The sequence below is a fragment of the Pundamilia nyererei genome, unplaced genomic scaffold (assembly GCF_000239375.1).
Source record: "Pundamilia nyererei isolate P.nyererei 1_Seehausen unplaced genomic scaffold, PunNye1.0 scaffold00108, whole genome shotgun sequence".
Taxonomy (NCBI): Eukaryota; Metazoa; Chordata; class Actinopteri; order Cichliformes; family Cichlidae; genus Pundamilia; species Pundamilia nyererei.
Window position 1 is genome coordinate 1,227,445 of NW_005187509.1, and position 12,620 is coordinate 1,240,064.

The following is a 12,620-nucleotide window of genomic DNA, read 5'->3' on the forward strand; positions in this document are numbered from 1 at the left end:
ATATCCGATCCAGTAATTTAGGTCAGTATCGGACCGATACCGATACGTAATATCGGATCGGTCCATCTCTAGTCTTAACTGCTGAAGACAGCTGGACTTTTATTTGGTTCATGAAGCTTTTAGCATAAATTTCTTACAGAAATTTCAGTTTGACTTTAGTTGGATTGCATTGTGCGAGATGTCCAGCCTGTCCAGGTGTAGTCTGTAGTCACCCTAACAGCTGGGATTGGCTCCAGACTAACATTATTCTGAATACTTAATCATGCAAAACTACACTAGTAGACACAAATCCACAGTGGAAGCCACGAAGTAAGAGGAACTTCCTTCTCCTGGAACATGGAGAGAAATCCGAGTTGTTTCATCTGCAGCGTCTGGAGAACTTCTGGTTGGACGTCTTGCTTCGACACACTGATGATGTTCCTGGGTTTCAGATGGCTGCTTATCTGAGTGCATACAGCAGTACCATTTAAAGAGCTATGATAACTTTCACTCTTATAGCTCTGAAAATGGCGCTGTGGTCTGCAACAAGTCTCTCAGTCGCATTTGTTCAGATGCAAGTACATCAGCAATCAGTAGTCTCTTACTCACATGTCACATATGCACCTTGTCACACCCAGTGACGGCTATTCAGTGCTGGTCAGATGATACTCTGATGGTTTTTAGTTTTGCCCTGGGATTCATTCCAGGAAGGGACAGAAAACAAAAATCACAACAGAAAGAAAAACAACAGCGAGAGGTTTGCAAAGAGCATTGTTCTGTATGTCAGCACGTTTTAGGAGAAGAAAATAGAAAAAGTAAATTAAAAATTATTAATTAAAAAGTAGCAATAAAGAGAATATGCATCTTTTGCCAGTTACAGATTCAAAAACACTTATACCACATTGTTTAAAAAAATCATAATAAAGAAACTGACAAAACAAGACAGCACCATACACCACACAGGTTCATACACCAACTCGTATACAGCTATTTAAAGTTATTTTAAATCCTATTACTGGTGAGCTACCAGGTAACTGAAGTAGTTCAATGGATCAGACTGTTGCTGTACACAAATACAGGTCCACATGAAGGAGAACCAATCAGTACTTTGGGCTGTATAAGCTGGAGAAATGGCATCTACTAACTGCTATTTCTTTAGGTACACAATGCACAACCTGATTTGAGTTTGTTTTGTGTGTGTGTGTCAGTATTAAGAGGTCTGGCAGTCTGAAAGCCCCCAGGAAGGTGAGAAGCGTTGAGGAGTGGTGTAATTAGACCTGAGCATCCTGCCAGCAGCAGCAGAGAGAGGCAGACAGACTCAAGTGGCCAGTGCAGGGTAAATAAAAAAAGATGCTCTCTGTCAGGAGTCTGAAACCTCTCAGTCTTGTCAAGGTTCTTCTAATTCTCCATACAGCTTCCTACTCTCGTTCCAAATTAACATGGGATTATCATCTAAAATGACACCTGTGGTTTATCTGCTGTGTAATCTGATATTTCTGCTCCGAATGACCAAAAATAAAATAACAGAGGAGTTTTCTGTCTGCCAGGCATCTTTAAAGGAACTCCACCTGTTTGCAGGTCTTAGGGAGCCTGGCTGCATCTTCTGCTCATTGTCCTCATGACACACCAATGGTATCAGTCTAAAGCTCCCACGTCACCTCGTTCACCAGTTTTTACATGCCTGCCCATGCCTGAGGACAATGCCTCATCACCCTATTATGGCTGAGCGGTTTGAAAAAACTAAAAACAGCAATACATTGAAATCAGGAAATGCTACCATTTACCCGAGTTGACCAGTTTCAGACCAAAATTCTGATTTACAGGTAAAGAAAGAATAATCCTGACTGTGCACAGCCGTATATGTATTAACAACTAGGGCTGGGACATATCATACCGTTCACGGTAATATGGACTGGACTGATTCTTATGTAGCGCTTTTCTACTCTCCCGGAGTACTCAAAGCAACATGCCACATTCACCCAGTCACACCCATTCTCACTTGGGGTTAGAATCTTAACCAAGGATACTTTACATGCAGACTGGAGGAGCCAGGGATCGAACCCCCAACCTTCCGATCAGTAGGTGACCTGCTCTACCTCCTGAGCATACAGCCACCCCTAATACCGGTATAATGTTAAGCAATGATAAGAAAATGAAATATCGTGATAGAATATGGGTAAAATGCGCATGCGCAGTGCCCCTGTTTTCATACGCACATGGCAGAAAAAGCATGGCGGCGACGGAGAATGAGAAGGGCGAAAGTGGATCGTTTAATGAAACAGATGAACCAGAATTGGTTTGTAAAAATGCTGCAACTTCAGTGATGTGGAACTGTCCGTCAGAAACATACCAAAGCACAATTTTTGGTAGAGCATGCAAGCAGGCTGTCGTTATTACCATGTTTTTTGGAAAATAAGTCACTCTTAAAATCCTTTGATTTTCTTAAAAATCGACAGCGCCCCTTATAATCTTATGTGTGAATTCCGGTTGTACTTACTGACCTCAAACCAATTTTATGTGGTACACAGGGCTCGAAAATCTGTCAAAAAATGTCTTAGTACGACTTTGGTAAGCTACGAAGCCGCACCACATGATGGGTTGTCAGAGCATTATGGCTATCGTAGTCAGGCGCCTCGCGGAGTGATACATACAGTGCTTCAACATAATATTACTGTATTGTGTGTGTATAACCGCTTTTTAAGTTTTGTGGATATTATACATGGTTATGCTAAGGATATGTCGGCCAATTTCCACTGCAAATGTCTTTTGGTTAAACTTTCAGCAAGGAATTTACATCTGCACTGTTAAATTTTTATATAACTTTAATGCTCATAAAAACCCAGCTGCTTGTTTAAGTGAAAAATACATTGATGAAGTATTTTCTCTCACGTCAATTATATCGTCAGTTATATTGTTATCGCAAATTTTCAAATATATATCGTGATAAATATTTTTGGCCATATTGCCCTACCCTATTAACAACCACGTTATTGCATGCATTAAAGATAAAAGAGAATATAACATAACACGTTAATGCTATGTTATATTCTGTTGTATGCAGTGTCTGCTACAAGCTACAGAGACTCTCTTAAATAATTGCCACTGTAATTTCTGAGAATGAGAGCAGACACTAAACAGCCAAATACTATAAAAACATGTAAATGTGAATCTCTAAAGTCATTAAACACAACAGCCGAGGTAAACCGAATCAATCTATTCATCTGTAAAGAAGCTTAGAAAAGAAGAGAGCTCAGCATTAAATTTGTTTCTGTAGCCCCTCCCCCCTCTGACTCTCACCATGCACCATTCCTGTATGTTTTGGACATTGATATGTTTTTCGAGGGTTAAAAATCACCAAAATCAAGGAAAAACATATTGGTGGCATACAGAAAATGTTAAATATCACAGAGCTGCAGTTTTATCACCAGAAACTAAAACCACTTTTATCTCACAGTGAAAACAGAACAATATTTTCACTCTGAGCTGCAGTCTGAGGGTCCGTCTCCCTCACTGGGAAACTCAGATGGGCTGCAGATGAGCTGTGCAGACGGAGATGTGACTGTGCGGAGGTTTTCTGGGGTTTAGTCGGGTTTAAGAGGAGGTGGGAAAGGCCAGCAGAGCCACACATGAGGAGTATCAAGGGGCTCATACTTAAGACGAGCCCTTCAAGGGCTGTCAGTAAAATCTTAATATCAGTTCTTAAATATTGATGTTTATTAGATTATTAGTTTTTGTTAATATCAGCCTGCCTGGGAATTTTATTTGGAGTTTTGTTAATTTTCTTCTTCTCATACCAATGACGCTCAGCTTTAAAACAGGAACCACACGCACACACGATTCTTCAGTCGATTACACTGTTATCGCTGCAGCAAGAACTCTTTTGTCGGAGCTGGCTGGGAATGAAAAGCCCCCCTCACTGCCATTCTTATCATCACATCACTTATCCTCACACTCATCACCACTCTTCATCCTTCTCACAGGGTAAAGTAATGATCAAGCCGGCAAAGAGCCATTCAGAAATATTTCAGGGAAACCATCTCCAGAGGCATTCATGAAAGGAGTAGCCTTTCAAACAGTCTGCTGCAACAAGAGGACGATTTTTAACTAACAGATAAAAAGCGGCGTTGCTGTTTGGAGCTTTTTTAAGACCAAACCGATCGAAGACAATCGGCCCGGAGCACATCAACAGGCAGGGAAGATTAGCAGCCACACACACACACACACTCACACACACACACACAGAGATAAGGAAGGACAAAAAAAACAAAGGGCATTGAATACACAGCTACATTCAAAATAGAAATCCAAATACTGAGGCTGTGTTAGAGTGAGGGGCGAGAAGAGAAGATAAACCAAAAGAGGCGCAGAGATAAAACACACTCCTATCCCAGCCATAACACACACACACACACACACACACACACACACACACACACACACACACACACACACACACAGCTATGAGGATGTCTCCAGACCCAGCTTGTGCAACAACATTTAGCTAAAACACAGACCCCCGGTTATACACTGAAGTCGTGCACCACAGCAGAGCTCTGTTTACCTGAGCTTTACTTTTCTTGTTGGTGAATATTTTCTACTGTTAGGACAAAGAAATGAGAATCTATTGGAGATTATGTATCTGAATTTCAGGAGCGGGACCGCGCCTCCAAACACACTCCTTCTGGTTGCCACCTATATAGGTTCCCCCCAGTTCTGCAACTGTTCATTCTCGTTTACGTGCCCCACTCTCCCTCCCTCCTTGTTCTCAGTTCTTTAACTTCTTCACTTCTGTTTAGTACACGGGGATCAGCCTGGCCCGGGAATCGTCGCCAGTCCCCTTCGAGGCCTTCCCCAAACCGCAGCTCAATTCATGTCCAAGCATTCACCTTTACGTGCTAAAACGCTGTCAATCCTAAAATGAGGACGTGGGCCCAGCTAGTGAATTGGGATTTTTTAGCAGTACTGATTTATTTCACTCAGATAAAATATCTGTGTGCACATTTGCATGAGGAAATGGTGCGCAATAAAACACATAAGCCTTTCACACGCCTGCAGGTGATTTAAGTTTCCTACACAAAATAACTAGAATTATAATTCCAGCTGTTTGGAGTCCAGCTGTGAGTCAAATCATCTGTGAGAGCAGGTTAGCAAAGCATGAAGGAAAACTACGCCTGACTAATATATTGCGACTGCTCAGGTTAGTTTGCAGACTTTCTAAACCTACACGCAGAGAAAGATTTCACTGCTCTGAAGCTGCACACAGTAAAAAGCTGCACAGTGACCTTTAAGAGGGATGATTCCAGCAGGGCCTCAGTTACTTTGGATCTACACATCTACACGTGCAGTCGGCAGTCCACACATGTATGTTCAAAATGAAATACCTGGATAATAAATGCTGTAATAATCTGACTGCTCCCACGACTGAGCCAGAGTGAATCATCTCTGAGTCTCTGGCACTCACACTTTCAAATATTCAAACTTTTTCAACTGTAAAAGATCTAAGAAATACATCACAGTTACGCCCATTTGAGTCCAAGTGGTGTTCAAAATACACCTGATGGCCTTTAAAGATGGTGCTGGTTGTATTTTCATACCAGATCCAGGCTGACCCTGCGGATTGGAGGGCGTAAAGTGCAAAAAGTAAATCAAATAGGAAATTAAAAGTCTGCGTTGGTGAATAAATCTCTCCCTTCTTTGATTATTGTTATTGATATTCTGGGTGCGCAGCTGTAAAAGGTCACGCTTTAACCTCACCGTCCTCTAGAGTTCAACCTTCACCCACGCCTGATGTTAAAAAATGTTCACGCTTTTAGAAATTTGAATACACACATGCTGAGTTATGAAAGGAAAGTATGACTAAAGCTTTATCACACATATAACTTCTGTCTGTTTCTAAAAGTTCATGCATGAGTTTCAGCATCATTGTTTATCGTGATCGACACAGTGGGAAATCGATGAGTCTCAGTGATCTCAGATCAGATGTTGACGTGTGTGTGTGCGTGTGTATGTGTGTGTGTGTGTGTGTGTGTGTGTGTGTGTGTGCGTGCGCGTGCGCGAGAAAGCAGACTCACTTGATAGAGCCTTGAGACAGACAGCAGCTAGACAGGCACTGGTCTGGTGTTGCAGAACCAGAGCAGCAGCTTGGAGGCAGAGGAACAGCCGCTGGAGAGACAGGAGGAGGAAGAGGAGGAGGAAGAGGGAAAACACACGGGAAGGATGACGAAGCAATATCAGAGGTGGCAGGTGCAGCCGGTGAGGAGAGGAAATAAATGACAAAAGGAATAACATAAATAGAAAAAAAATCATGTGAAAATATAGAGATAAAGGATGACAAATGGAATAAAGAGCAAGAAAGTAGAAACAGGGTGACATTAAGAAGAAAAAGACAAAGTTAAAAAACAGAAGGAAGAAATTATGAAAGGATGGTATAAAATTGAGAAAAAAATGTGATTCATGTTCATAATGTAGTAAAAAAAATGAAAATATGAGCAGAAAAACAGCAGGTCAGAGGAAGGAGAGAGGGAAGGAAACAAAATAGGAAAGGAGTAAACAAAGGCAGGGAGAGAGAAAGGGAAAAACAAGGTTAGTTTACACCCAGACTAGCCATTGGTCAGGACAGGTGTGTGTGCTCATCATATTCAGAAAATAAGAACTGAAAGGATAAACAAAGCTCACGCAGACACCACACTGCCTCCGCTGACTTGTTCCCATGTATTTCTCATTTATATTAGCTTATTGGGGGTGTTGGATGGTTGGGGTGGTGGAGGGTGCAGTGTGATGGTCCCAATGATTCTTACATTTTCTCTGCAGAGCGTTCAGAGAAAATAAAATACCAGCACATCAGCACAGCTGCAGTCTGACAACTTCTACAGCAGCTTGATCACGATGACTTTGAGTGTGAAAGGTGAGGTCAGTCAGTCAGTCAGTCAGTCAGACACACACACACACACACACACACACACACACACACACACACACACCATGTCCACAATAAAAAAAGTGGCGGTGAAAACACACAGCGAGACCTCAGAGAAGAGCTGTGATGTGAGATGTGCAGTCTGTGGGGGATTTCTGGTCATCGGGCTGAACGATTCTGCAGACTACTGGAAGTGCTGTTCCTATAAACACCATCCATCACTGTGATTCCTGTGGCACAGGTAAACGAGGGACATGTAAATGCCCGAACAGCTGTGTATTAGTGCGGTATAAGGGTGTTGGTGCTTCCACGAAGGCTATAACCTGCTCTGGGAGCTGCAGCGTCAGCCTCGATCAGCTGAATTTTATGTTTTTTTAAATACTTTTTGGTAAATACTGAAAATCTGACAATATCTGCAGTGCTGTCTCTAATCATCAATCACTCATCAATCCTTCCAGCACTGTGGTTGTTTTTACATCACTGCCTGGAAAACCACTCCAATGTAAGCTCCGATGCATATGCAATGAACACCAGCTTCAACCTTTCAACCTGAAGGATGAGGGAAGGAGCCAGATCTGGCAATCCGGAAAGGATTTTATCTGGATGTAGCCACACAGCTTGGGTTAAAATCCACCAAGGTTAGAGGGCTCACAGAGGGCAATAAACCACGCTGCTAACGCCGCTCGTGCTCATGACCTGATGGACTCCTCTGGGCTTGATGCTGAAAGCATCGCAGCCAGAGATCCACCATGACTGCAGATATGAATGAAATAAAATTCGGACCAGCTGGAAACACAAGCTGGAGTCTGAGGTTGAAATTCCAGGTCAGCAGGTGCAAGTGGTCTGAATGGGAATTCCATGGAGTGGCTGGAAAATAGGAGCTGCACTGGAGACACTCCAGAGTTGGATAAGAAGAACGCTCTGAAGGGAAAACAGGGATGGCTTTTAGATCCAGATGCAACAGCCTCCACAAAAACGTCCCACAGAGACGGCAGCCAGGACGATGAGACGGAAAACTGTCCAACGGTGTCAGACATGGACACGAGTCCGGCTGTTTCTGGGTCTGAATACATGATGCTGCTTTAAAGCTGTGGCATGTACACGGCAAGGACAGACACAGTCCAACAGTCCAGAGACTGGACACATACGGGCCTCCTCCTCTAGCCTCTCCACTATAAGCTCCTCCCACCCCTTCAAGGTACACCTTGTCCTGCCTTTGTGCTGACATTTCATTGATTAGAATTTTTATAATAGTCAAGCAGTGCCCACAGTTGAAGCCATCAGCTCATCACACATCACTGACGTGCGGTTGCTTAAAAATGGATTGGTTTGCATTTATATAGCACTTTTCAAGGCACCTAAAGCACTTTACAATTCATTCACTCTCACATACACACACTGGTGGAGGCAACAGTTGTCGCAGCTGCCCTGGGGCAGACTGACAGAAGCGAGGCTGCCATATCGCGCCATCGGCCCCTCTGGCCAACACCAGCAGGCGGTAGGGTAAAATGTCTTGCCCAAGACCCAATGACACAACGACCAGTGGCCTGCAGTTGCTTGAAATCATGCTATATTATTCACCTTTACCTGAGCTTGGAGTCTTTAGATCAGACTTAAATTCAGCTGACTCCTCTCAGCTTAGCCTATCACAGGTTGTTACTGAAGCTGTCATATGTGCAGGCGGAGCCTCAGTGTGAGCAAGTGCAGTAGTAGCTGCAGCTGTGAGTCCGGGCTGAATGCAGCCGACAGCATTGTCAGCATTCATCCCGGAGCTTGTAGGCACTTCCTGTTTGGATTTTCTCTGATTTTGTTTATATCTGCAAGACAATGCAATCCAGACACACACACACATATGCAGCTACACACATGCAGACAGACAGACAGACACACACACGCAGACAAGCAAAAATGTAGATGTGAAACATGATGCAGAAACAAATATAGGAACTGGAACAAGAATGCAAAAATACAAATTTTGCATCTCTTTTCATCATCTGCAGGAGTGCCCATGGAAAGATACACTAGCCACACGCACACGGGACAGTGTGTGTGGTATTGCTTCAGGTTAGTGTCTGTGTAAATTGTGTAACCAAACACAGGGACACACACTGAAAATGTGCCGTCAGTAGGAGAGAAGCAAACAGGGAGAACATCAGGAGAATGGCAAAAAGAAAGAGATGAAAATATGAAGAGGGTGGAAAGAAATGGAGACAAAACAGGAAGTATGGAGGAAAGGTGGAAAAGTTGAAGAATATTTGTAGAAAAACTGAGCAAGACACAAATGAACGAAAACCATGGCACAGTGAAGGGGCTCAGAGCCTTCGCTGTTAATTCAGTAGCTGTGAGTAAAAGTCACCCAGAATAAGTCCACTCACTTAGGTCTTTGTCACTCAGTTCTACCTCACTCGGGTCTTTGGTAACGAGCACGGTAACTAGTTATTATTCCAAAATCAGGAACGCGTTAGTCGTTACTGGGATTTAGATAGGCTCGTTACTCGTTACTTCATGTGGTGGCTATCGCGGAGCTTCCACAGATTCAGTAACATTAGCAAGTGGTGGAGGCCAGCAGGTGGAGGAGGGAAAGTGGACGCAGAAGGAAAAGAGACCCGAGGCGAACTTCAGGTAAGAAGTTATGACCTGCAGTCTCTCTGGGTCAGATATGAACCAAGTTTAGGTGGAGTTTATTTTCGTTATTCTGACTTTTTCCGTAATAGCTAGCATGACGGAGTTTCTATACAGCTGGGTGGGTGCTATGATGTTAACGATGTTAAACTTTATTTTGTTCATAAGTTATTACACTCTAAAAAGTAATTAATGGGACCTTTAGTCATTACTTACATATATATGTTATTGTGAAATGAAAAATCAAGTTCATAAATACTGTTAGACTTTCTAATCAAAATTTTTATTTTATTGAGTTCGGGTGACACATAAATTATGCCTCTTTACTCAATATATAATCGTGTTTTGTCTGAATTTAAAATCTTCTTTTAATCAAAAAACAATATAATTTTAAGTTCTGTCGATGTAAAATACAACTTGATGACGTGTAAACAGCTCACAGTTCCCTTCTTCTACTCAAGCGGACATATTCAACAGCACGTGTTCAAGGTTTATCAAGAGCTGTGTTCGTCGCGAACGGTGAGTAATTTTATGCGAAATTACACATATCTGCAGTCGCTCTGGATTTTGTTAGTTTACTTTAAAACAACAACGTAACATACATCTTAGCTTGCCCCCGCGTTTGTGTGTTTTAATATACACACAGCAGCTAATTCCGCGATAGCATAAATTGTTGGGCTCTTTTTGGAAAATTTAACACTGATGTTACTCTAATGCAGACCACTGTAATTGTCTTATAATTTTTAAAAGATAGCGGACGTTGTTAGCCCCGGCACAAACTACTATGCTAACGTAGCTAGCCAAGCTAAGTTGTGTTCACTGTGATTTTATTTTTGAGATGTGAAATGCATTTTTTGAAGGGAAGCATTTTATGTTAGTAATTGTTAAGAAACGCTTCTAAATTTTCGTAACGTTACGGGGTGAAGTTCAACCCCGTTGGCTTCTGCGCAGGAAGTGCAGTCGCCATTAGTCCGGTGTGTCTGTTGACTGCTAAGAGCGGTTCTTCACCGGCTGCTCGGCCTATTTTCACAGGTAAAAGACCAGACTTAAGTGCACTGTGCCGCATATGGTAGGGTAGTTAGCTGTCCCTAATTTTTGTGGACTTTCCGTGTTTTGTAGAGGCGACGTGCATTGGCACTGGCTGTAACATTGATATGTCTCAATAAAGGTTGAAAGTAAGAAAAAAATCAATAGCGGGCCGCCATCTTGGTTGGGTCCCCACTTATTCACTGTATTGAAGACTCACAGGTGAAGTTGAAAATACCATCTTTTGTATTTTTGTGCAGGCATGACTTTCTGGTGTTATACACTGTCCTGGCGTTGCAGATCTAGGGGTTCCAGTTAAGACGTGGTCAGCCTTCTAAAGAAAGTGGGAATCTCACCAAAGGCCAGGACAAAGGCTCAAACCATCATCTTTTCCTGGTATCGAATACCAAGGGACCTTCTGAAGTAAGCTTTAACAAGTAAGCTTGAATTGAGTAATTCAGAATCAAGAAGTATGGATTGGCCTTGCAAAATCTGTAAATTTGCAACCTCCACTAAGGAAGAGCTGATGAAACATTATAGGTTATGCCATATCCCCAGTGTACAGCCTCTGCCATGTCCTTACCTAGATTGTTTTTGTTCATTTAAGTCATGGGGTAGCCTAAAATCACACATATCAAGGAAACACTCAACTCACTCAACAGTGAGAACCTCTGAAATACTCAGTTTCTGTTGCCAGTTCTGTAATGTGGGCACATTTTCCACTGAAAAAGAGTATTTTGAACACCTTCGTCAACATTTGAAAAAGCAAGAAACTGTGTCCTGTGTTTTCAAAAATTGTAGTTTCAAAACTAACATTTATGGAACATTTGCGTCACATAAAAATCGCAAGCACACTCCCCACTCTTTAGATGAGTTTAAAGAAGACGTTTTAAAAAGGTTTGAAAAGCCTTTACAAACAGATCAGTGCAGCGATGTAGTTAATCAGGAGGGTGAACAATCTGACATTGAGGGGTTTAGAGATGATGATGTGAATGTACTGCCAAAGTTGATTGAAAGAAGCTTGGCTCATTTGATGTTGAAATTAGAGAGTTCATTTCATGTTCCCAACCAATGCATTGATGAGCTTGTAGAGTCGTTGCATTTTATTTGTCATTCAGCTTCCGCTCCCATCATGAAAGACATTTTACAGTCCTGCTTGAAGAGACACAACTGTGAAGTTGATAAAGCCATTGTGTCTGAAATGGTGAACAACATATGTGTTGCTAACCCTGTTAGCGCTGCCCTTTGTGATGATGGTCCTCTCTCTTCTGCCTTCAAAAGAAGAAAGTATTTTAATGAACACTTTTCTGTCGTGGAGCCAATTGAGTATATTCTTACTGGAGAGAGTAGCTTCCAGTATGTTCCCATTCTAAAGTCTTTACTTCAGGTTCTTAGCAGGAAAGATATACTAGACCTGATCTTGAGTGAAGCAGAGGCGCAGAGAACTGTGTACAACTCATTTCATGACGGCACCTTTTACAAAACCAACGAGTTGTTCTCAAAAAATGACCTTTCAATTGCGCTAAATCTCTATGTGGATGACTTTGAGATTTGCAATCCTCTCGGTACATCCAGGAAAAAACACAAAATCACATCTGTATATTGGGTGTTAGCTGATGTCGCTTCATTGCTCAGATCTGAGCTAAACTCAATCTTCTTAGCAATTCTTTGCAAGGCTGAGGATGTAAAGAGATTTGGTTACAGTGCTGTGTTAGAGCCACTGCTCAAAGATCTTGTGGTCTTAGAGGAGGAAGGACTGTATGTTCCATCACTGGGTAGAAGGGTCAAAGGCACAGTGTTTAGTGTAGTTGCAGACAACCTTGGTGCCCATTCTATGGGGGGATTTGTTGAGAGCTTTTCCAGTTCATATGTCTGTAGGTTTTGTCTTGGTGAAAAGTCACAATTTCAAGATGGTGAAGTGAGAAATAAAGCATTCCCACCCAGAACAGCGGAACAACACACACTGCATGTCCAGGCTTTACAGGAAAATAACAGTTTGATGCATGTTTATGGAGTGAAGAGACAGTGTGCACTGACGGCAAAACTTAAATATTTTCATGTTTTGTCTGGATATCCA

The 12,620-nt window shown here is 42.2% G+C and overlaps 1 protein-coding gene across 3 annotated transcripts in view; it reads right to left on the reverse strand.

The window, feature by feature from the left end:
• htr4 (5-hydroxytryptamine receptor 4) overlaps positions 1-12,620 on the reverse strand; it is a 165,127-nt gene that overhangs the window by 21,455 nt on the left and 131,052 nt on the right. The window contains exon 7 of one of the 3 annotated variants that reach the window (XM_005741225.1): positions 6,051-6,141. The exons of the other annotated variants lie outside the window; for them this stretch is intronic. Coding sequence (XP_005741282.1) covers positions 6,078-6,141 — 64 coding nt within the window. The 3' untranslated portion in view covers positions 6,051-6,077. The remainder of the gene's footprint in view (positions 1-6,050; positions 6,142-12,620) is intronic. 3 annotated transcript variants of the gene reach the window in all.